Source organism: Leuciscus leuciscus (assembly GCF_965113295.1).
Source record: "Leuciscus leuciscus genome assembly, chromosome: 5".
NCBI lineage: Eukaryota > Metazoa > Chordata > Actinopteri > Cypriniformes > Leuciscidae > Leuciscus > Leuciscus leuciscus.
Window position 1 is genome coordinate 41,778,212 of NC_138729.1, and position 25,623 is coordinate 41,803,834.

The 25,623-nt window shown below is 39.4% G+C and overlaps 3 protein-coding genes and 1 long non-coding RNA gene across 10 annotated transcripts in view; 1 reads left to right on the forward strand and 3 right to left on the reverse strand.

Annotated features, from left to right (window-relative positions):
• The window catches only part of acacb (acetyl-CoA carboxylase beta), a 28,845-nt gene extending 27,613 nt beyond the window's left edge, over window positions 1–1,232 (reverse strand). For 2 of the 3 annotated variants that reach the window (XM_082170144.1, XM_082170143.1), the window contains exon 1: window positions 73–211. The gene's annotated coding sequence lies outside the window, so the exon portion shown is untranslated. Of the gene's footprint in view, window positions 1–72; window positions 215–1,096 lie in introns of those variants that run through there. The other variant, XM_082170142.1, reaches the window with a different exon arrangement.
• Window positions 98–3,214, forward strand: LOC309499247. Its single transcript, XR_014206168.1, has 2 exons — window positions 98–238; window positions 907–3,214. It is a non-coding gene; the product is annotated as an uncharacterized lncRNA (long non-coding RNA).
• Window positions 3,040–23,053, reverse strand: rusc2 (RUN and SH3 domain containing 2). 3 transcript variants are annotated; one of them, XM_082170156.1, is made up of 13 exons: window positions 22,097–23,053; window positions 15,465–17,177; window positions 14,865–15,339; window positions 11,925–12,590; window positions 10,824–11,021; window positions 10,484–10,630; window positions 9,906–9,982; window positions 9,623–9,797; window positions 9,435–9,540; window positions 7,449–7,495; window positions 6,202–7,270; window positions 5,455–5,631; window positions 3,040–4,442 (listed from the first exon to the last, which is right to left on the reverse strand). In XM_082170156.1, the coding sequence occupies exons 2-13, from the start codon at window positions 17,016–17,018 to the stop codon at window positions 4,259–4,261; spliced, it is 4,875 nt and encodes a 1,624-aa protein (XP_082026282.1). In that variant the 5' UTR covers window positions 17,019–17,177; window positions 22,097–23,053; the 3' UTR covers window positions 3,040–4,258. The 3 variants fall into 3 exon arrangements, with proteins under 3 accessions (XP_082026282.1, XP_082026283.1, XP_082026284.1); XM_082170157.1 differs by lacking the exon at window positions 22,097–23,053 and adding an exon at window positions 21,787–22,072; XM_082170158.1 differs by lacking the exon at window positions 10,824–11,021.
• Window positions 23,054–23,189: 136 nt separating this feature from the next.
• Window positions 23,190–25,623, reverse strand: part of atp8b5a (ATPase phospholipid transporting 8B5a) — a 36,152-nt gene continuing 33,718 nt past the window's right edge. For 2 of the 3 annotated variants that reach the window (XM_082170194.1, XM_082170195.1), the window contains exon 28: window positions 23,190–25,318. In XM_082170194.1, coding sequence (XP_082026320.1) covers window positions 24,998–25,318 — 321 coding nt within the window. In that variant the 3' untranslated portion in view covers window positions 23,190–24,997. The remainder of the gene's footprint in view (window positions 25,319–25,623) is intronic. The other variant, XR_014206156.1, reaches the window with a different exon arrangement.

Sequence of the window (25,623 nt, forward strand, 5' to 3'; positions counted from 1 at the left end):
AAGAAATCAAAGTTGTAGATAAAACATTTACGTTTTAGAAAACTATTAGGTATAGAAAAATGTAGCTCAAACCTTTGAAGCAGACAGTCAGTGTCCGGGCCTTCTCTGGTATTGGAATGCGTACACACAGTACTCAATGCTCTTCTCTTCACAACTCAAGTACAGCAAGCCAGCACACTGCCATTTAACAGAGTTGACATTATGTGTGTGGGATCTGGGGGAAAGTTCAGCCATGATGGTAAGAAATGAGGGGGAGGGAATGATAGTTCTCACAAACAACCTATGAATAAAGCAACAACAAAATCAAAGGTCAACACGTGCGATTTGTAACCGAACCCGTCCCACCGATCTCAGGTACGAGCACAGTGGGCACAACTAAAGTAAGCATACTGTGAACCTGAACAGACACAAGTGATTTCTACAGCCTACTGCTTTAGAGGCTACGGCTAAAACTTAAAAATACTCAAATACAGTAAGTATTTCTGCTATTTGAATACATGAACGTGTTAGGTTTTCGTCTCAAAATAGCTATGACGACTGACAGTGGTGCTATCAGTTAACTGTCCTAGTAGCGCAGTTACGAATTGACGAATACATATTCTTATGGCGAATTCTCATATAAATATTAATCAGCAGGTCACGCTGTTGTTGCATCTTTCCTTATCAATACTAATTCATAAATGTTACGTTATATAGGCCTACTGTGGGCGAATATCACGCAGCCTCCTTAATATTCATTAGGTTAACCTCACCCCATAGTATGATTCATAACTTCCGAGTCTGTCTCTGTAGGGCAATATAAACAACAAGGCTCAAAGTGGGAGGGACTTTATCTGACAAAACAAAGCTTACATAATCCGTCTGTAAGAAAAAATACAGCTTTACCTGCAAACGAGTCTCCATAAGTGTTGTCACATTGTTCCAAAAATACAGTAGCGTTATTTGTCAACACACGCACGTGATGTTTTAGCAGACTTCGTTCGTGATGTTCCTGTAACCTCGCATTGATCACTGGCTCCTACCTCATCAACATCACCACCACACTTGTAGTCGAATGCACCGTTTGCTTTACAACTACATGTTTGTTTTCCCATACCTTATGCATGGAGTTTGTTTTGACGCTCTTCATTCGTCCATGTTGGTGCGTGTGTCGTCATCGCATGACGTTTTTCATGCTGTACAGGACGGGTTGATGTCTTCCTGAAAAGCATAAATCCCCCTAGTGTGCAACTCTGTTACATTTGTTGTATTTTCTTTTATACTGTTGTATTTGTAACATACTCTTCTTGTTTGTTAATAATAAAAATGTCTTCCTTGAAAAGGTTTTCACTAGTATAGAGGTGCATACATTTAAAAATATTATCAGTTAAAATAATCATCATCAACGTTTTTTATTATTTTTATTATGGTAACTTTATTTTTACAGTGGTCAGGGTCACTGAAAACACTAATTGAACCCATGTTCAAGTAATGAACCGAAAATAATTCCCCTTGTAAATTTTATTAAGATAAATGACCATATACCGGCCTATCTTATGCTTAACCCAGGGTTAAAAGTGTGAAACTCTGTACCATGTTTAAGTGGAGAAATGTCCCTAACAGCCAAATTATATACTTGCTTCAAAAAATGTTATGAATTAACATTCACTTCATCAGTGAATTGTCAGTTTTGTGATTCAAGTGACACATGGATCTTGTAAAATGCAAAACATTTGTTTAAACAATTAATGAGCCATAATAATCAAAAGATTGTTCTTATTTAGACAGTATGTCTCAAACACTTAAAATGAGGGGGAAAAAAGACAGGACGCACTGCATCTGTGTTCACATGAGCACTTTGTTATTGATATTCATACATTATGGTAATGTTATAGGAGCACAACAGGAGAGTCAGGTGAGCTACAGGTATCATACAGTATATACAGGCCAGAAATATTGGGATGATCAAAGCAGATAGAGAGAGGGACAGAGAGAGAAAGAACATTGCACACACATACATTAACCTCCCAACTAAGCCTTCCTCTTTCACTGGTGTTTATCCTCTAACAATCTGCATGGAAAAGAAACAACAGGCTATATCCAAAACAGATGCCAGTTTCTTTTAACTCCCACCTCATACATAAGAAATGGCACCAACCTATTGTGAGGAAACACTCTTGAATCTCACTAGCAGACACATTGGTTCAAAAAGGCACTGGACAGCTATTTCTCTCTCAGTCTCTCTCTCTCCCTTTCTCTTATATTTACAAGGTGGGATTCAGTGAAAAGCAAAGCGTATTTGGAAGAACAGCAGACAAACTTTAAGTGACCAAGATTGACCTAAAGCAGCAGCACTACAATCTAGATTGCGCAGCTTTTTGTGTGAGAGCATTTTCTTCTACTTATAACATCCCATAACAACAATGTACATTTGAATGGTTTTCGTTCTGAACTGTTAGCATTAAAAGCTGTTAATAACCAGTCAATAATGTCATTTTCCTTTTGAGTATATAAGAACGCAACATATTTACAAATTACAAATACACAAAATAATGACTAGTGTATTTTAACAGAAAATAATAAAAAAAATCATAAAACTGTTTTAACAAAAACATACTGACAATCATCTATTGATGTCTCAAAGCAATTTGAAAAAATCAAATCAAAATATTATTTTATATATTACTTTTAGCAAAAGCATATTAAGTGTCATAGAGGGCCCGAGATAATTTTCAATAAAATTGCTGATCATCCTCAAGTCCTGAAATAATTTAATGCTGTAATAAAATACATAATACACATTCCCTTCCATAAGGCCTCACCTTAAGTTGAATTTAGGACACATCAAATGGCCATAACTTAATGCACAATATGGTACCACAATGCAATATTTTGTGTGGTATTTCACCAGCCTTGTCCAAATGTCACTTTTTGTCCTCTACTGCAGAATAAAGTATTTGTGAATAATATTCAAGCATGATCACATTGTTAGTTGGAGAAAATCTTCCCATGAATTAATACATTTAAAGGGGAAGGGATCTGCCACCAAACCCCATTAAATTTTTTTTGTTTTTTTTTTGCTTGCCATTTATTCAACTACATACATAAAACTCTATAAATCCATCCCATTCTATCTATACATCCATCTGTTCATCTTATACAAACTGATCAATCTGAATAAACATAGGCCGGCCCAAAAGCATTCAAAAGCTCCTTAAACCAAAAAAAATAAAAATCTAAAGTAGACATATCTTCCCTTTCTGTATCTCCTTCAGATTATGCAAAAGGTTGTTATAGGAAGGAATATAGTACATTTAAGGTTAAAGATGGAGCTTATTTCATCTCTTCAAATCGTTTAAGTATCAGAAAAGCAAAACATTTGTGGTGCACTCCATCACATGCAAACATCTTGCAGTAAATTATCCCTTATTGGTGTAAAAAAAAAAAAAAAAAAAAAAATGAAATGAAGGGCCAGAGATTGTGGGGATAGCAGTAGTATATCAGTTCACCTGTCAAAGCAGCACAGGTTCGGAGAGAAGAATGCCTTGGACAGGCTAATTTCCCTTGTCGTATAAGGCTGGAAAATTTTGTATCTTTTTCATCGTTTTAATTCCTGTGGACTTGCAGTAAAAACCAAGATGTCCCTTAATCCGTGATGTACTATTCTTCATTTGGTTATTTGCGAGTGAGAACGAGATGTTCACGAATGACCTCCAGGTTACGCGCGGCCTCTGAAGGGCACGTGCACTGTCTGTCGCAACACATGAATTGGCTAACATCTAGATTACATAAAATCATACAGTATTTAATAAAGACATGGCATAAGCGCCAGTAGTGTCATCTAACAACTTCATTTGGTTTTTTAGTTCTTTTAAAAGGCTATTGACATTTATGATTACAAGCTATTTTGCAAAACCTGATGGCTCATTGCAAACAATTTCACTACTCAGAATCAGAAACTAGATCTACACTTTCTAATCACTGGTTAGATCATTGTTGTTCACTGAAACAAAGAGGGTGCTTTCACAACAGCAAAGTGTGATGTATGTGTGTGTGTGTGTGTGTGTGTGTGTGTGTGTGTGTGTGTGTGTGTGTGTGTGTGTGTGTGTGTGTGTGTGTGTGTGTGTGTATTGGTGTTTACATACGCATGCAAGCACAAAATGAATCCGTCAGACTCGTCTCTTGTGCAGCAGCTTTTATATTCAGAAAAGCAGTGATCCTCCTCTTTGTCCCCAATCGCATCTCATCTCGCACCCGTCTCTTTCCGAGCCTATGAGTTTCAGCGCTCCTGACTGTCCTCAATCAGGGTGACGTATATGATGGGAACAAGGCCCTGTGTGTCGCCCAGAGCACACAGCAGCCAATCAGAGTCTGCCCTGCTGAGCACCTGCAGCACGTCACCTTTGTGGAAACTGAGCTGGCCTGGCTCTGTGGCAATATGATGGCATAACGCCTTCACTTCACTGAAAGAGATGGAAAACAGAGGGATGAAGACAGGGATAGAAACAGAGGGTCAAAGAAAATGTAGTTGAGATAATTAATCAAGTATAGCAGTAATTTCTTTTCATTTTCAAATAATTACACTATATTTTCTTCGAAACACTGTTTTGCAAGACAGCTCTTAATATTCATCAAACATTCAATTTTTTTCCTCTTGGCTGTTTACATGACACCATTTGCATTTCAATGGCGTTTTGGGGACCTGAAAACACACATTTTTGAAAACGGGTTTCAAAGTGCAGGTTTTTTAAAACAATACCATTATCGTCTGTGTAAACTACAAAAACGTGAATTTGTTAAAAACGGTGACGTCATGCACATGAATGTTACATGTTCAGTCTATAGGTGCGTAGTGTTTCTTTACAAAGTGACATCGCCACCTACTGGCCTGGCAGCGTTTTTAGTCGTTTTATATCAGTGCGAACATCGTTTTGACAACACTGTCGTCTGTACGTGGAAAATAAAAAGGAAAAACGTTTCTGTTTTTAGTACATCGTTGTTGGGTAAACGTACCCTCAGTTTTTGGGAATTGGGAATTAATCTCAAAGTGCTAAACAAACAGATTCAAACTTTGATCATTTCAGTCTTGTTGTGCAATGTATTTTTGACTTTTGTATCTATAATACAATAAATGTAATATTAAAATAAATTAAATAAAAAAATCTTACTGACACCAGTAACGTCATTGTAATATTTGCATACCGAATTGTAATTGGTCTTTTTATTTGTATCTTTTTTTAATCTATTTTATCTGTGTTTTATCATTACAAAGTGGCACAGAAGCAATAGGCGTTGATACCTGTGTGCAGATGATTGAAAAAAAGATGTTTACTGAGCGTCATGACAGTGATAATGTTTGTGGAATTCATTTAGGCAGCCTAAATCAATGCCTAAAACCTAAGCTAATTCTGTAGCTGCCTTGCCAAGCTCTGGTTTCTAGATAATGACAAATCTAGTCATGTCTACCAACATTACCGAAGGGCTTGTCTCTGTGTTGGGGGATTCTGTGTTTGTGCTTGTTTAGTTGGGCCAAGGTGGGATTGTTGGCTTTGAAACGTGAGCGATTGTTGCTCTGCTTTTTTCCCCACTCCAACAGACTGAGCCACCAAATCCAAAACAGAACGGTCAAGACTCAACCAACCAGATGGCAATCTGAGAACATCAAGGTAGAAAAGGTAGAAAGTTAGCAAAGTTTATATTAAAAATGCCTTGTAAAAAGTGTTGTAAGCAGCTGGCAATGTGTAAAACTAAATCATTCTAAAAACAAACCCATTGAAGTTTGGCAAAAAATAAATAAATATGAAGCTTGGTGAAGTTGAAGGAAATGAAACCCAGTTATGGAACAACTTCATTTACAGCATATTTGTGATGTGTAAAGGCCTGTTTATACCAAGACCAATAACTATAAAGTTTTAATTATTGTTCTAATTTTAAGAGAATATCAAGAGTTCAAACCTGAACATTAACAATAACGACACAGAGAAACAATATGATTGGAATTCAGAACAATTTTTTCTAGCTGATCAATCAATACCCATCCCATAAAGAGCCCAAGCATTTAATGTGGCAGACATTAAAGCATGCACTTATCGTATGTTGATGTGGACGCAAATATAGTTACCTTTATAGTTAACGTTCTTGGTGTGTGAACAGGCCTTGACTGATGAAAACATGCTGACTGATTACTCTCCAACGGAAAGAGGTGGATGTTTGCCAACTCACCTTTGTTTCCTGACTGATTTCTGTTCACTTTTCTCAATCTTGCATGCGTTTCCAGCTCCAAACAGCCGCCCCCAGCGGAGCACCTGTGCCGACCCATCCTCCCCTGCTCCTGCTTGGGCTAGAACCCCTTCATAGGCATCCTGGCATTCTAGCTGCTTCTCCTTGCTCTTCTTCAGCTCAGTGAGCACTGATTCCGGTGGACTTCCCATCCACGATGGCTTCCCCTTTGCAGCTTTGCTGGGTTCTGACAATGCTGATTGGTGGAGGACCCCATTGCCAACACTATTATTATTGCTACTGCTGGTCCGACCATGTTCCACCTGTTCATCCATCTGTTGAATGGCTTCAGCCCCCTCAACCACACCTTCTCTAGTAGGTGGATGGCTTTGCCGGTGACTTTCAATGCCACCTTTCCTCCTCTTCTCCAACTTCACGAATTTTGAGCCCTCGGCAGAGTTGTCGATGTAAACCTGTGAACTTTGCATCAGCTGATACCACCAGCCAGCTTGTCGGTTTCTCTGTTTGGCTCCATCTCCTTCTCTCCTTTTCTCCTTCTCACAATCTTCTCCAACTCCCTTCATCCTGCCAGCACACCACCCACCGCCCTCTATCTGCCCTGCGTCACTCTTCCTCAAACACTCTTTGCCAACTCCAGCCTCCTTATCCCGTGATTCACGCTCTGCTCCACTCTTCCGCCCATCTCGTTTCATTTTTAATGTCACTCCCTCCGTCCTAAGCCGGCTGTCCTCCTCTCTCAGCATGAATTTTTCTCTCTGAGGCAGCATTCCCATTTCCTGTGCACCAGACTCCAACATTCCACAGCCACGCATTAGCTGGAAGGTGGAGCGATCTGATTGGTCGAGGCCTTGGCGTGCAGAGCACAGCTGTTCTTTGCGTCTCAGGTGTTCTTCCCCTTTCTGTAGCTGGTGTGGCTCAAATAGCAGGTCAAGGTCAAAGGGCAACAGTGACAGCGGCTGAAGCAGGAGCAGCAACTCTTCGAACAGTGGCTGGCACGCCCCTTGAGACAGGGGTAGGAAACCCCATGGGTGGTAGTGTGCTGCTATGATGTCTGAGGAATCATGCCAGAGAGAGAAAAAAAAGACAGCCACACAAAAAACCCCCACTAATTATTAGAATTATGCTGGCAATAGAGAATCTGAAACCTGAAAATCTTGGCTCTACATCACCATTACTGTGAACAAGCCAACTACGCTTGAACAAGAAAAGTGCAGAAAGCATTTTCCTACCTTCATGTGTATAAATGTGATTGAACCAGAATTCCAAAGATCGCAAGCTGAAAAACAGTCGAGGTAGAATAAAAATCAAACCTGGAACATTACTGCATAATAACAGAAATAATACACTTGTACCAGACCAGGGGTCTTCAACCTTGGACAGAGAGCAGAGAGCAGGGACCCACTGTTAAAACTTTTGCAAAATTGAGTTGTGTACTACTGTTTTGTAAGTCCAGCCTATGATAATGTATAGAATACAATATTAATATATTTAAATAATTTAATACTCTAATAAATACTATTTTATTTTCATCACATATTTTTATATTTACTTATATTTATTATAATATATAAAATTATATTAATATATAACATTTAATATATATATATATTTATATATCTTTTCCATTATATTTGGAGTTGATAAGTTTATGTTTTTGAAAGAAGTATCTTATGCTCACCAAGGCTGTATTTATTTAATCAAAAATACAGTAAAAATCACAAATATTGTGGAATATTATTACAACTTATAACTGTAACTGTCTTCCATTTTAATCATTCAAATATGCTGATTTGGTGTATAAGTAACATATATTATTATCATAGATAAAAAAAGATTATGCTGCTTAATATTTTTGTGGAAACTGTGATGCATTTTTTTTTTTTTTGTCAGGATAATATATATGTATACATATATGTGTGTGTTTATATACAAGGATGAGATTTATAAATTTGTTATGTGGCATAACAAATGTGTTTAACCGATATTACAAATGAAAGTATTAGACCACCGGATAATGTTTTATTCATCTGCTAACATTCAAAATTACATGTAAAGGCAGTGTTTCATTATGACTAGCTATAAACAGTTTATGTAACACAAATGTGTTCACAAAAAAAATTTACTTGGCCAAATCAAAAAATAATTGCCCTGCTGTAGTGCTGTGGACATCCTAGTGGTGCCAACCCCATGTTGAAGACCCCTGGACTAGACAAATCCGCTTTAAACAAGTGAAATACTACAAGTGCAACAACAGAAGCCTTGAACGTGATAACTGTACTCTGTATTTATCTTAAGCAGAGTGACCACATCACAGAGTGAGACAGACATATAGAGTGAGAGAGAGAGAGATCAGAATGCTGCAGAATGCATAACTGAAACCAATGATCAAAGCGCTGAGTCTGAATGTAATTTTAATGGGAGTGGAAAAGAGGAAGTTTGCACAGGAGCTGAGATGACTATGTCAAGAGCCTTTGAAGACTTCTAAAGACTTCTTGAATCACACTGCAGAGCTTTAGGCAGCATGGTTTGAGGTTTTTAGGACTGGCTTGTTACAGTGCTGATAAAAATCATACACTGTCGATCTGTTCCAAAACCTAGTTAGATGCTTACCAAGATGCCATTTTAAGACATAAGTATGCTTTCAATGCAAAGACTGTTCTAAAAGGTAGGCAGCAAAATGTATTAAAAATATTATGCCAAAATCTAAGGCAATATCTAAAATATGGTATAAAAAAACCTAGTAGTTCCAATAAAAATGGACTATTTCACCAAATATTAAGAGTTTTGTATTGTTGTGCTTATTAGACTATCAAATCTGAGAATCAATAACCTTATTCATAACAACAAATACTATATGCTCTCAAACTGTGACCTCAGAATATTTGATAAATATAAAAAAAAGGGATCAAATAGCACAGATGAAACCATGGGTCCGTTTTAAAGTCAACATTCACAATGAATCTTGCTTCCATAATGTGACGCATTTCCAATTGAAAGGTTGTATTCAACAAGAAAACCTTGACAGGAATCCAACGAGTTACACAATAAAGAACGTTTATTAAAAAAGTTAATTAGATGTTAATGCTTTAACAAGCAAAAAATGATGAAAGGTACAAAAATGTGCTTTCATAAGCAGTGTGTAGACGAACGTGATTAGAAAGAGTGAAAGGGAAAGCAGGGAGATGAAAGGAGAGTGAAACATGAAAGAGGCTTACTTTAGCAGGCCAAAGATGAAGGCATTGAGTCTCATACTGTGATTGGTCAGCTCAGAATACTGACTGACTTTAGAAAATAGACTGTGCAAAACTCTTGTAGAGGGACCTAGGACAGAAAGGATAAACATAAATAATTTCCTTCATCCTCATCCATAGAATAATCATCATCATCACCATTCTTCTCATACCGAGTTGTGTGGAGGCCTCGACCACACTCCAGGGCTGGTTTTTGCGTTGTCCAATGATCAGGTCCAGTACATACGCTTTCAGTCCATCATGCAATATCTCACGAATGGCAGGACACAGGTACTTTAGAATAAGATGACCCACGTTTGGACTAACAGAGCTATTACCCAATTTGGCCTGTAAGAGAGAGTGAAAGTGGACCAGAGGGTAAAGCTTTTAGTGAGACCCTTCAATTTATTCAAGTATATTGAGTTTAACTCTGTTATTTTAAATTTAATATAGTACCTTAACTCCTGCATCCCGACTGGTGCCAAAATGAGCGACTATCAGATCCACTGCTGTGTTTATGGCCTTCACCAAACCTAGTAGAAAAGGACATATAGAGGAGACAGGAAAGAAAATATATTATTTAATTTATCTAATAAAATTTAACTCCAACTAAGAGTATGTACACACAAACACACATTCTGTCATGCGCTAATGCAGTTCTCATTGATGGGACCTGTCAATCTGTGAGATGAGAGAAAAGCAAATGGGCCAACGTTTGATTGACAGGAGGACCCAGTGGGAACAACGTCAAGAGACCTAGATCTCTTCTGCATTCTACTCCCAAGGGCACACTTAACATTTACTGCAGATTCATATGTGAGAGTGATGTATGTACTGCATTGCAATACTTCATTTAAGAGCTAAAGGGCTCACCACAACGATAAGGTTCATATTAACCACAGATGTGCTATTGTATTTGCTGTATAAATTACTTAATGGAGATAAAGGTCAATCTGGACATTGTTTAAAATGCAAAAATGATCTTATGCTGTGCCACTGTAAGTGTTACTACACAGAAACTAAAAAGCACATACCTCTCTTCTGCAACAGGTCTATAGAAATGGATTCGTCAGTATTAGCATCAGGAGATAAGCAGAATTCCTCTGGGGGGCGCTCTGTCTGAGAGAAATAATCAGGCAGAAAGTCGCTGTAGCACTGGGGCAGTTGCCTCAATGACTGACCTATAAACAAAAACCACATCAGTTAGATAAATCCAAACATACGACAGACAGTGTGCTGTATAAAACAGACTAAAGAAAACGTAATTGTCAAACTTAAGTGTTCACTAACTACAAACAAAATGACCCCCACCCCAGCCCCCTTTCCAGCTCCTCCCCCTAAACGCCCATTGGGTGACAGAAATTGGTTCAGCACCATTCAGTCTGCCGAAGCTGAGTGGTTGGTTGGTTGGAGGGAAATCAAACACATTGCGTCGCATGACACGGGTTCCAGGTGTCTTGTTTTCCAAAGTACAAGAGAGAGAATGATGGCCGTCTTTACTGCGCTCCACACCCAGAGGGTTCTTACGCCTGTACTCTCTCCATTTGAGTGCCTGGGGGGAGAGGTGGTGCACTGGAAGGCAAAATGGAAGGAAAAGGGAATGGCGGCAAATGATAGATGGAATATGAAGAGAAAGAATGAAGTATTGGTGAATTGGCAGTAAGGGGGATGGACGTACATATACAGGGAAAAGTAGAAAAAAGGAAAGAACAGACACAAGGGTAAGATGAAATTGTTGAAATGCCAAAGTGATGCAATGCAAAACATGGGCAGAAGTGAGTGCAGGAGGGACAGAAAAGAGAAGTTGTTAGCAGCAGTTGAAGGAAAGAAAAGCCAAGGTCTAAGTATGGGAGCTAAGGCTTTGTTCAGATAGTGAAATGTATGAATCCTTTGGCCTATACAACTCAATTCAGAAGCACAATTTATTGTATTTGAGTTGTCAAAAAGTACTGACACAGTACCAAGTTGGTACAGAAATGTAAAAAAAGTGACGCTTTGAGTGCTGTTGAGCAGAATCATAAACACTGCTGATTGCCCATTGTACTCACGCGTGCTCATTGGATATGTCTGTGATTGGCTACAATGATCAGCGCTTCAAAAACACAAGCAGACCGCTTTCAAACGCTCCCGCTCCCTTTTTATAAAACACTTTCAAACACTTCCGTGTGCTCTCAAACGCTCCCGTGCGTTGATCATTGTAGCCAATTACAGACATCTCTGATTGGCCATTGTGTTCACGTGCTCATCGGATGCGTTTACGGTTCCACTTAACAGTTTTAAAATTTGCGAAGTCTGTGTCTGTACTTTTTGACAACTCTAATATATATATATATATATATATATAAAACGAGGCAAACCATATTCATGTTAAAAATAATTCAAGTTTCATAACATTTCATTTATAAAGTCATATACAACACAGTAGTATCTAGAACTGTGTCACTCTGAATTAACACATTTTTGCTCCGAACCTACCATTAGGCTGTCGCTGTGTCACACACGCCGGTAAAACTTTCACGGGCTCTTCCTGTGGCGCTGGCTCCAACTGTCCAAGAGGACTGAGACAAGAGCTGGGAAGCGTCGGCAAATTGCCACGGTGGAAACAGTGACTTCTAGTGGGCAACGCAGGCATCAGTGGACTCTGCTTCATCAGCGGAGGTGGAGGCGGTGTAGGAGGTAAGGGAGCGATTTTAGGAGTCTCTGTACGTATGGCCACTCCAGTTGGGGTATGCTGGGGCAGAAGACCCGCAGAGATGGGGCAAGAGAGGGAACGTGGTGGCCTCGAACCACCCGGGGTCGGAGTGCATGTCGAGCAAGTTCCAGAAGAGGTGGGTGCACATTGGAGGCGAACAGGGGAGTAACTGCCCAGTGGGGATGGACGCACTGTTGTAGGTGCATTGGAGTTGTCGTGAGGTGACTTGTGGTCTTCTTCTGACTCATCTTCCCCACCCTCAGGTGCTGCAGCCCCTCGAGCCTGCATATGGCTGATGTATCCGTCCAGAAGAGGAAGGATAGGCTTCGCCTGGGGTTTTCCAAACTGGTGCTGGAAAGTGAAGGGCTGAATAGGCAATGAGGTCGGACGTTGATTTTTGCTATAGCGAATTACAACTGGAGAGGAGTCCGTGGAGCTAGACAGGCCACCTAGGGGTAGAAAGACAAGAGATACAAGCAGAGTAAAGAGGGGTTCGAGAGAAAATAAGAGATATTAAGATTAAGAACAAAGTGTCAGAATCTATGGCAGAGTAGCAGTCAAGGCAGTAATGCAGACATGAACCATATCTAAATCATTATAAATAACAATTAAATGTCATAGATAAATATAATTATAATATGAAGCAAATGATCTGACCTAAATTTAAACGAGAATTGCTATGGCAGTGACACAGCATTTTAAAACAGCTGGAATAAAACTCAGCAGTAGTAATTGCAATAGCAAAGGAGACAACAGAGTCGTATTATGAAACTGAAACAGAACAATGCCTATAAAAAAAACATCCAATTCTGTCAAACACATACCTTAAAACACTGCTCCAAAAACATAATGACCAAAAGAGATACAAAAACAACCAGGATATTATGTCTAAAACAGCCTGATTATGAAGCTCCTCTGTGTACACCTCTGGGTATGTGTGTTTGTGTGTGCTCTGACCGGCACACAGTGTGTGTGAAACGTCACTCGGCTATTGCGCAAACTGTTGGCTCCACATGACTGGATACTCATATGTCAGAGCTCTTAGTAACACTGCTGTACTCAGTCACAGCCAGCAGGGGCAGCACAGCATTAAGGAGAATTAACATCCATTGCAGTAACACAACACAAGCTTGCCTAAACACTGCCTATTCCTCTTGCTTTCTCAAACCCTCTCACCTTTTAAGTTTATTAAACTTTAGCATGCAACTCATGCACTACTTGTGCTGCAGACATTAAATAAACCTTAAATAATGCAGCTTGAAGAAGATAGTTACTTTCCTAAGAAAGTATTAGCTATTACTTTCCTAAGGTATCAGACTTGATTTTCACCTGGCAGACTATAAAAAAAAAATGCCACATATAAAATAATATTTTACCCAAACTTTAGGCATATGTCATATTTCATTCACCCTCATGTTGTTCCAAACCCACATGACATCCATTCCTCCACAGAAAATGAAAGGAGATTCTGGAGATATTTTTGTATTACATGGAGGGAAGTAGGGCTGCACGATTAATCGCAATAAAACCGCATGCGATTTGGAAAAGGCTGCAATTATCTTATGCGCAGCTGGTCAGTGGAGTGCGGCTGATCGGTAGTAAATACTGCTCCATCTGAACGCCAGAGGGCACTCTCACGCAAACACGCTAAATATGCCCCGCCGGCCGCCGCAGAAGTACAATAAAGGCGCATCATTCCAGGAAATCCCTATCTGTAACTGAATAAACAGAAGATTGAAACGCTTTGATTAAACATGACTTATAAATACATGACTGCCTTCTGTGTAAGGCGGCACATCTCACAGAAGGATGCTCAACTGTCGTTATGAAGTGAGTTTGGAGTAAATGCATGTTATTAAATGTTGTCTTTTGTTGGACAAGAGGTTCATAAATGATTCTCGTGTTTGGAAAGATGTTTGACGCATGTTGCTTTTCCAAATGCACGTTAGTTTGAGTCACTTATAACTTATAAGTGACTCGAACTCACAGTGCTTTCAGATGGAGCAGCATTTACAGAGTTGTACATAACTGACAAGCTGCGCATAACAAATAATCACAGTCTTTGCGATTTCAAAATCGCGATAAGCCAAATCGATTTAAGTGCGATTACTCGTGCAGCCCTAGAGGAAAGACATATGGTTTGGGAATGACATGAGGAATAAACAATGACTGAATTTACATTTTGGGTCAAAAGTCATACAGTATCTAGAAGACCAGAATATTAGAGACTTTTGGTAGACTATTTTGGTTAAGGCCAGTAAGGAACAATCAAGAATTTCATAGCAATGCTCAAGCAACCACCCAGAACACCCTAGTAACTGCAGATCAACGTGCTAAAAACTCTCTTAACAACAGCCTAGCAACTTGCCAGAGGGGAAACAGTGGTACCTTTACATTTATGCTTTTAGCAGATGCTAACCAAATTGGCTTGGATAATAAAGCAAACAATCATGTTAAGGGCAATCACTAATACACAATGCTTACTAGCTAGGTTTGAAATGCTAGAGAAATGTTCAGTAAATAAAATGTATGTCGCTCCCCAACCAACAAATAGTCAAAAGAAGTCCCAAAATCAACCAAGAAACCACAGTGTAACTCAATAAGTCAATCCACAAAACATCACAAAATAAAACAGCATTTACAAACAACACTTTAACCATCCTCCATCCTAACAAATTAACAATCCTCTTTTTTAGAATATATCGGAGATAACTTCCTCTTACCTTCTGCTATGGTTCGAGTCTGCTCACAGCTCCCTTGACTATGGCATCGAGTGAGTGGTGGCAAACTGTGGCTCTGACCCTGCGGAAAGCCTTCCTGGATGGGCGAGAACTCTCCAGAAGAGTGAGAGTGTGTGGACGTGGCCTCCATGCCACCCCTCTGTGATGGTGACCCTCCAGTTCTCCTCTTATTTCTTGCTATTTCTGCAAAAGAAGTGACACGTGGTGGAGGAGGTGGACTTGGAGCTGCACTCTCACTGAGCCGAACAGGGCAGCTGAGCATGCGCTCCAAGGATCCAAGGCGAGGAGATGGAGACTTGTCCAGGATACGATCGTAGCTGCGAGAAAGAGGTCGAATGCTCCCTGAAGCACCAACTGAATTGCAGGCTGTCATAGGTGGGGAGATGTTGATATACACCTGCCCCTCAATTACATTCTCATTGGTAGAGTCAATCTCAGTTGGATCCTTTTCTTCATTCTGGTAAAAGAAAAGAAAAAGATCAAATTTTCAAGGTAGTGTCATATTGCTAGGGAGTACAGAATGAGGCATGGCACAAAATTCTAAATACAACAAGTCAACACCAAATAAAGTAAATAATATACCAGTTCTGCATCTTCCTCGTCTTCGTCCTCTTTCATTTGTTGAAATAGGTAGTACTCTGTTGGCTGAGTGGGGCTTCCTTTGCTGTGCTCATCTGAACAGCTTGTGACCGATGATCCCACCGGACTGGGAGAGGACTGGGAAGAAAGGTCACACGTCACAAGCTTGTAGTAATTCTGTGTTGCTACAACCAAGCGAGCTTGGCTTTGAAGACACGAGGTGAGGTCATTGGCAGAGGTTTCAGCAGAGGACAGTCCCTCACTTCCAAGGAGGTTGTGGTACGAGTTACAGTTGGCATCTACTTCAATAGTGGCACCTTGTGGCTGAGATACAGAGGACGAGTTTGCATGTTCTTGAGTGGCCGAAGGATGCTGAGGGGGTTCAATCGGGGACGTGTGTAAGTCCAGGTAGAAAGCTCCATGTCCACTGCTACAATCTGTCCCGCACATCTCAATGAGCCCAGACACAGATGAGGCACAAGATTGCTCTTCAGAACTATTGATATTGAGCAATGGCTTGGCCGGGACAACATTGTTCATTTTGTTGAAAATCGTGCTGAAGTTAACCAGCACTCCATCCGAGCTATTGCAGGAGGAATCACTGCCGTAGCCCTGGTGACACTCAGAAAATGATTCCTGAAAAGGTTCAGGGTATGGCTGAGAAAGGTTGCAACAGGAGCAGTGTGGTGCTGCCAGGCTGGAACATTCTGAACTTCCTCTACCGCCCTGCATGGAATGGTCTTCATAATCATCATCCTCACCCCATTCTTGCTCACCACAGTCCATTGAAAGGGTGGAACCACTGCTTCCGTGACGCCGCTGGCTATCTAATCTCAGCAAGTTCAGGCCCTCCATATGAGTAGACAAATCAAAAGTCCCACCTATTGTGTGGTCTCTGGTCTCTGCTTCCCCACTAGGCCCATTTGTAGAACACCACTGTTTTCCTGTAGACCCATGCAAGAGAAAAGGTTCAGCGGTGAACCCAAAGTCATGTAGATGGAAAGGGGGCAAGTCTTCATTTGCAAGCACTGAATTTGAGATTTCATGCAAATTTCCATGCAGGTGAAAAGAGGAGTCTTCCAAATATCCATTCAGATTGTCTTCATCCTCATCCTCTTCATCTTCAGTGTTGAGCAGAAAGGGGTTACGTCTCGAGTTTGGCCGTTCACCTGTCTTTGTTGGCAAGCCTTGAGCCTGATCTTCGGAATTGCTTGAGGTGAAAGAGGAAGTGTCGCTTGCCATACTCCCTTCTCTCCCTCCTCTTCCTCGTTTCTCTCCTCCTCTCATTCCTCCATCCCCAAAAGTGTCACTAGAGCTAAGGCTGCTGCTTGACGTCTGTATGAGACTGCTGTACACCAACGCCTCCCGCTGAAGAATGTCTCTCTCAGGTAGGGAGGTGGTCCGAATCAATCCCAGGTTCTCCGGGCAGCTAAAGGGATTACTGTTCCTTTTCAACGGATTACCACAGCATTGTCGTGAGCTCGAAACCTGGCAGTGAACCAGCGGAATGTGGTGGACAATAAGAGTCTCCCCGGCTAGCTTAGGTGGACTGTCCATCTTCTCCTGGTGTGGGTGAGGACAAAGTATGTTTGGATATTTGCAGAAGGTGGTTTTCAGAGGACTTTAGTTTACACGTCCAATGCCAATCCGTGGTTTTGGAGAGTGAGGAACGTTAAAGAAAAGGTTAAAGAGGATCTCTTGGTGGAAGGAAAACATCTGGGAAAAAAAAGACAAGACAGGATTCAGTTTCAAATTGTCTTCACGTACAACATGAAGTTATCTGGTGTTCATAAGAAGACAGGGCATTTTAGTTTGGCATTGTGCAATCATATCATTTTCAACAAAAAAATTACATAAAGCATGATCCGCTGGGACAAATCACGAGTGCCAAAACCAGACAAAATAAACCTAGAGACAAACAAACAAAACAATAATTTAGTAAATCCAGTTTACAGGCTTCTGCCTACATCTGCTCATAGTCCATAGATAATAATAGACTCAGAATGTAGACAGTGAATAATACTTTGAATAAACTTACAAGTGAATACATATTTTATCATTTTAATTGATATTTAATAAAAGGTAAATACATTTAAACTAACACAATGTTCTTAATATTATTCTTAAACACCATTTACAGTAAACTGAGGTGAATTGTGAAGAGAACCATTCTACATTGCAACTTTAAAAAAATCATTTTCAAGTGAAATACATACGGTTTACTTTTTCCAGATTAGTCTTTACAACATATTGTAAATCATTTTCACATAATAAGAGCTTTACTTGTAATGGAGATGGTGAAGTCTACATACAAACTACAGTATCTCACTTTCAGTTCTAACAGTGATCTTTTTTATATTCTTGGCAATTTTGCAACTTTTATTTACAGGGACAGAAGAAATTGGACAGGAAATGTGAGATTAAGGAAAGGACACAAGCTGAGCTCATGTCACCCGCACAAGCACTATGGCACTAAGGGCTAATTAATCCCACAGGACCATAGCTCTCACCCTGGCTCTTATTTTGGTCAAACTGTTATTCACAATATTTCTTTCTGATTTTACTATAGATTCACTAGATAGGAAGGGAGGGGTGAGCGCTGGACATTGATCTAATTTTAGACAGCTGGAAATCTTGAAGGAGCAAATGGCTGTGGATCAGTGACCTGTAGTTGGACCAGACAGATACAGCAAAAAGTAGGCTAATAGCCTAGGCTGAGGGCAAGCAAAGCTTGACAATGACCTAAAATCATCTCTGTGGAGTAGTAGATCATATTCTCTCTCATTAACCATTTCAGTCGTATCCAACTCTTGGTGATTATGACATAGGCAAGACTGTCCGTGAATTTTCTTAGCAATGTTTTTTTCTGGTGTAGGTTGCCAGGTCTTTTCCCAAACCTCCCCATTACATAGCTTGGGACTCACACACACACACACACACGTGCTCACGCATTCACACCTACGGCCAATTTAGCATGTCCAAGTCACCTAACCTGCATGTCTTTGAACTGTGTGTGGGGGAAACCGGAACACCAGGAGGATACCCATGCTGACACAGGGAGAACATGCAAACTCCACAGAGAAAGGAGCCAGGGCTCAAACCGGGGAACTTCTTGCTGTGAGGCGACAGTGATACCCACTGAGCCATCATGCCGCCAGTAGAGCATTTTACATAATCTGAAAGCCTCAATGAGTGTTTGTCAGAGTGTTGGTGATAGATACCATTGTATGGTCACAAGGCAAAATCAATGACATAATCCAGAAGAGTGCAAATAAATTCCAAGAAAAAAAGTGATTATGGTTTTTCTACTTGCCTAAACTTGCATGGACGTATTATAATGATAGATTATTAGCATTCATTTTCTATGTAGTGGACGCCTCAACAATAAGGATGGCCCAGGGCCAATATGAGAGAGTTTTGGGCAGGCTGACAGAAGTCTTGGGTCTATTGGGTCAGTGTTATCACTACATTTTACATTTGTTGCACGAAAAATTTACCTCAAAATAGAGGAGCCCATTAGATGCGTCATTCAACAGCAAAAGATTCTCTGTCAATGAGAACCCTCACTGAACTGAGTCCTCCTGCAGTCTGACCAGATTAAACTCCATTATATAACACTCATGTGTTCCTGCCAGTCTGTGTGTTAAAGACAAGAAATAGGCTATATATACTGAATCACATTTCTTTAAACTATTTTCTTTTTTTAAATCGGTTGTCATCCAGTCTACAAGATTTCCTAGCTGAAATGTATTAGAAGATTAAAATATATTCACATATAACAGTGTGACAGGTAATTTTTCATTGCTAATCTATTAGCTAATTCTTAAAAATAAAAATAAATAAAAAGTCAGGCTTCTCCAATCATTTAGTCCACTTAAACTCCACCCGTTCTTACAATTAACTGCAAGCTCAGACTCACAACCATGTCCCCATCCAACCTTTTTTCTTTTTCGATAATCAGTTTTGGGTGTATGTCACAATACGGAAGCAAAGATCTGAAGCTTCTTCCATTTCTTTGCAACTTTAAGATGATTAATGAAGATTCTTGGTTCTTAGGGTCTCAACAACAAACTATGTTGAAGCAAAACAGGATGCAGATAAGTTCCACTTTCAGCTTGACATTGCAGGAGAAACACTGAAATGTATCTTAGACCTGAAATGAGTCCACACAGACTGATGCAGCTATTTCCAGCAATTCATGACTCAGTTTAGCCTGACTACATCAAATCAGTCACACACTACTTAGACATACTATACGGAGCAACAAATGACAGACTGTGAGATTGACCAGGGCAATTATTTGGCTGAAATTACTAGCACCAGTCAAGCTACATCACAACATCCTAATCTACCGCTGTAGTAAATAAAATGAAAAAAGGATAGAGAGGCTGGTAAAGGGGGTAGAAAATAACCCCCCCTCTCTCTCTCTCGTCTCATTGTTACATAACTACAGCCCATGACAGCTACTACATTCCACAGACTGGGCGTTTAACTACAAGATCAGACAGACAGCTGCAGACAGACGGCAACAAGATGGCATGCCTCTCACACACAAACACTAATTTTCCGGGTTTTTTTTAAAACAAAGCTTGTTTTTAATAAGCAACTGAGTAGTGAATTTTGTATAGAAGTGCAGATTGTTTTTTAGTAGAATATTTTAGATGATTCAAGGTTAATATGCAATTTTATTCTAAATGATTGACCCTCTTTCTTTTTACAGTAGAAGAAGAGACCAACTAACTGAATTACAGGCTGCGGTGACAAAAAATATATTAATTTCAAGACTTACTTTCATACAGCCATTTAGGAAACTTGAAACTGTATAAAATAGCCTGGAAATCTTAAAGGTTAAAGTCAGAAAATAATGAGTAAGCTACAGTATCTCTCTGAATAGACTTCTACAGATAAAAGATTTACTTCTTTCAATAATGTGCAACTTCAGCATGGCTGTAGAAAGTAAACGTGATGAAAAGTAAACATCCAGCTCCCGTTCAGCAAGGCAAAGCCCTTCTGTAATTATTAAATCACAACATTACCCAGAACACCCTTATTACTCTCATATAACTATGATTTAAATTAATGAAACTATGGTATTTGTTATGAAAAATAGTATGCAAAACCAAAATACTGTAGTTTCTACAGTCAGTTTTACTATGGTCAGTTTTTTCCCCTCACGATTAATAATAAGCTTCAAATTTAAATTACCACATTTCCCCGTCCTCTCTTGAACACAAGCTGCTTTTGTTTAATGGAATCGGACTAGAAAGTTCTTTCAGAGACAGGAAGAAACAGATTTCAGTCTGTGTCCATTATGTAACACAAAATAAATTGCCATCGTTACACAGTCAAAAAAATATTAAAGTTTAATGTTTGTAAGCCTGTGATGAATTTATTGGTGAATATGTCATAATTTTTTCAAGATTTTATAGTTGTCAAAAGTGTCACTCTAGTTACGGGCATTTCCCTCAAATTTCGTCTATAAATATTGTTCTAATGCACATTACATTATGTGCATTACATTATGTGCATTAGAACAATATTTATAGATGAAATTTTAGGGAAATGCCGGTAACTGTAGTGACACTTTTGACAACTATAAAATCTTGAAAAAATGATTACATGTTATTTATCAAAAGAGTATTTGGTATAATGATGCATTTCTTGTATTTGTTTGTTTGTAAGTAAATTGAATGTTTCTTAACCCTTATGATAATGACACCTAACAAAACTACTAAAAATAAAAAGCAAATGTATTTTTATCTATTCCAGATATTTTTTTTCCCCTAAAGTCAACATAGGGGACAGAAAAGTTACCAACATTGAAAAATCGCCCATTAACAAACACACACACACACACACGTGTACATAAACAGGCCTATATGCTGCTGTTCGTTCGCTCAAATCGATTTCCCCCTTCCGATATTATCGTTTATAATACAAAGCCAGAGGTTTTCATGTGGTGATGGTTCACACACCGCTGGCGCTGTGATCGATATGCGCAAACACAGGCCTCACGCGCACAGGCGAATCATATGGCATATTTGACATAACACTAACAGCAGCACGCCCTGCATCTGTTGGCCTATTTAGTGATTTTAACGCGTGTATATTCTTTCTTTAATAAAGAAAATGCAATGCACCATCATAATCAAGGCCAAAAGGAAGCATAATTAAATGATGTCAAATCAGCACCAAAACAAGAAACCTACAGCGTGTCAATGACCGCTTGTTTATATGGGCCTCATTTAGGCCATGATTCCGGACATTCACTATTCTAAAGACTTAGAAAACCACCTTCAATACAGTAAAACCTCATAATACAAACCTTTAATGTTAACAACGTCTAGGCGAGCGTAGAAACGGGCGTATATGAGCGGAGATAACTGTGCACGCGCACACGTCCACAACGTCTGTATCTTAGGCTACCACAATAAAATAATGCAAATAACAACACTCGGTAATGTTGCGTTAGTTCCGTCTTAATAATTAACAAAAGTAACGTTACCGTCTTGGTTAAATCTGAATCAGCAGCAGTGATGTAAGACTTGCCAGCGGGCAGTACCGTTAGCTTTCACCACACCGTGTTTACCACATTACCTCTTAAATAATAAAAAGCAATCCCCATTTATACTCACGTTGACAATAAATGTCATCTCCTTGATTCCCGGAGATCACGATGTCAAATCACGGCGAAAGATCGCCACGTTTGGTTTGATTTAGTGATGAAGGTATTGGGCGCAACAGCGGAGCAGCGCTGGAGCGAGCGGCGCTACGTCAGGATGAAGCGCGCACCCTCCCTCGCGCGTACACTACACTAACTGTGCGTCCTCTTAGTTACAATGCTGACTTTTGGACATCTTTAAGGTGATAGAAGGTTACAAATCACATCTTTTGGGTCCAGGTGACCGGCGTCGGATACTGTGGCCTGACAACGTAAGAGTGGGTGGGGTGTTGGACTGCTGGTCCCCTGCAGGCAGCTCTTTGTTCAGCCTACTCTCTAGTCATTACTACAGATGCATTTCTCATTGTTCAGTCGAAGAATGCCTGCCTTGACTCTCAGCACTGCGAGTTAAATAGCTGGCATGTCTCATGAATGGTCTAAGGGCCCATCTGTCTGGGGGGGCCCCAACTAATTTTAGCTGTATAGTTGGGGGAAACAGTTGTTCCCAAAATTATACATTTAGGGCACACTGTTGCTGAGTATTAATGTCATTGCATGGATAAACATAGGCTTCTGCTTGATAAATTGGCAAATGATGCAAGAACTTTACTTCTCACATTACTTTTAACCAACTGGTCCGAAAAGTCATTTAAACCACATACAGTTTGAGTGTCCAAGTGTCCAATTCTATTTTTGTAAACAGGCCTAATTTTAATATAGCTAAATAAAATAAATATTCAATCATTTAAATAAAAAAATTAAAATATATTTTTGAATAATATATTTATTGTTTTATCATTTAAAATAACACATTAAATATATTGCTGTCTTAAATGAGCTATTGATATTTTTCTTTAAAATGAAAGCCAATTGCAAAGTGGCCAGAATATTCTTTTAAAAACTCACCTTTTCTGTTCAAAGTCATGTGGGTTGGAATGCTTTTAGGGTGAATAATTAATGGCAGAAAATAAATTTTGATGTGAACTTTTAACATCTGTGTTTAAATAGACTTAACTTAATATAACTTAACTTAGTATAAACAGTCAAACTTTCACGTTTAAACAATATAAAAACAAGTGTAAAAATGCATTTTATTTGTATAAAATGTTTTTTTTTTTTTTTTTTTTTTTGCTTTTACAGAATGATTTGCATAGTACAGTACAATTTGAGTATGGATATTACATATTAGTATACAGAGTAAAGCTGAACGTTTCTTTCCTGTATTGAAAATACATTTATAAAAAAATAATTGTACAGTGTTCCCAAACCATATGAACAAACTGTAATTAAAAAGTAGATTCCTTGTGCTAACATTGATTCATTTTTTTCTTTTTTTTTGTCATATGCAAGGCACTCTATCCCCCGGTTTCACAGACAAGGCTTAAGCTAGTCCCAGACTAAAATGCATGTTTGAGCTGTTTTAACTGAAGGCAATTCACACTGGCATATCTAAAAATATTGTTTTATCTAAAAATATTGCCATTGTTTTGTCTCAAGATGCACACCAGTAATGTTTTTTCTAAGGCATGTTTATAAAAGCTACTTAAATGTTCTTATTGAACTAAGGCCTAATCCTAGCTTAATCTAAGCCCTGTCTGTGAAACTGAATTTAATACTATGAATTATGTTTTCAAATTGCTCACTTCATTTCTTTCGAGCTCTGAATTAAAATTATAACATGAAAAAAAATTCCTTGATCTTTTAAAATTAAAGACTGCTGTAAACATATTGTAACCTTCAAAAGTCAAAACTCCTATCTCCTTCTCAAAAAAGGTCTTGCTTTTTATAATGTCACAGTGATGAAAGATGAATACATTAATACAACCCTAAACACCAGAATAGTATATGATTATTCTAGCTGATAACAAGCTGGTAATGATGGCAAGATATGTGTTAAGCCTTTGTCAAGGCGTTGCTGTCAGTTACTGTAGCGTGCTACTATGCATCGACTTCCAACAGATCCCAAAATGAATAAAGAGCGGCTGACGTTTATTTTTAACGATGTCCTTGAACATGTCAGTCCAATCTTAACAATTTGAGGGCCATGGTGTGGTGTGGTGTATACTGAACTCAGGACTTATGTCAAAAGGCAGTAGAGGAAAGTACCTGGAAGAGGAAAAGAACAGGAAACGGTGTTTTGAATTGAGCAATCTAGATCACTCCTTTTTGACTTCCTGTGTGACATCATAGTGGTGTGCTTTCATTGTTTTCTCTTCTCTTACAGTCCAGTATGTATGTCATTCCCATAGTAGTGATGACATTAGAGAGACCAAGTACTCGCTGTCCTTCAGCATTGATGGGTATTTCAGTTTGTTCTTGCTGTAAACCGCACATGCATTTTGAGTGACAAGTGTGTCTATGCAAACAAGATTTTGCACATTTAAGAATCATTGTTCTTAGTGTTTGTGGATTTACTGCTATATATTAGCCTGGCTCCGTCCTCCTACGTACTTCCGCTCAATTTTCATTTTCCTTCAGTACTCTGTCTGGGTTTGTGGTATATTCTTGGGTTTTCTCTGGCCAATCAGCGAACAGAGGGAGTGGCTGAGAACGATGACGTTGAGGTCGTGCGCTAGTTTGAGTTGTAGGGTTACGACACGACCAAACGTTAGCGATTGGTTATGGCAGATCCAGAGTGGCTCTGGGCAGATCCAATAGTTTTAACCTTCAACAGAGTACCCGAAGTTAACGCTTGTCAATGGAGAGTGGCCAGACTCTCTGTACAAATGAAATGTGCGAGAGTCTGGTTGGACCAGGCTAGCTATATATATACATATCAACATAAAACAGCAGCTGTGAAATTGTCTTCAAGAGTTCAAACCTTGTAAACGGCATTTAAGATTTTGGTTCTAGCTCTGAATTAAAAGCTGCATCCTCAAAAGGAAGAGTCTTTAACAGCACGGAACATCTGCAGTGACGTGGGTTCTACTTTCTGTTTAGGGTTCTGTTCTCTCCCGACCGGGCTGTACCCCGCAGACCGTCCCGTGGGCTTAAATCCAGGAGAGCGTCCTGCAGGAGTGAAACCCGTGGAGCTAACAAGTGCAGGTCGCCGCAGGAATCTGCGAGAGGTCACAAGGTCACCATAACCTTGGGCGTGAGAGAAGGCGTAACCAGATCGACGTGTGCTCCTGCGGATGAGCCTGGTGCGTCGCGGGCGGGGAGCAGGCTCCTTCATCGTACACACCTTATACCTCACCTGTATTTAAGGAAATATTCATTTATTCATCGTTTGTCCATCCCTTTCATCAAACACTGAGAGACGTTTATACTCTATTATTCATTATACTACCACAATTTACACTATAATGTGCATATGGCATAATTCCTCTCGTTCTGTCTTCCTTTTTTTTATCTCCTTTTTTTAATCTCTATCTTCAGCTAAACACAATGACTACATTTACATGCACCATTAATCAGAATTTGGCAAAATCACGATTTCTACTGAGTCATGGACAAGCTGCAATCCGACTGCCTCATTCCGTGAGAGAAAATCACTGTATT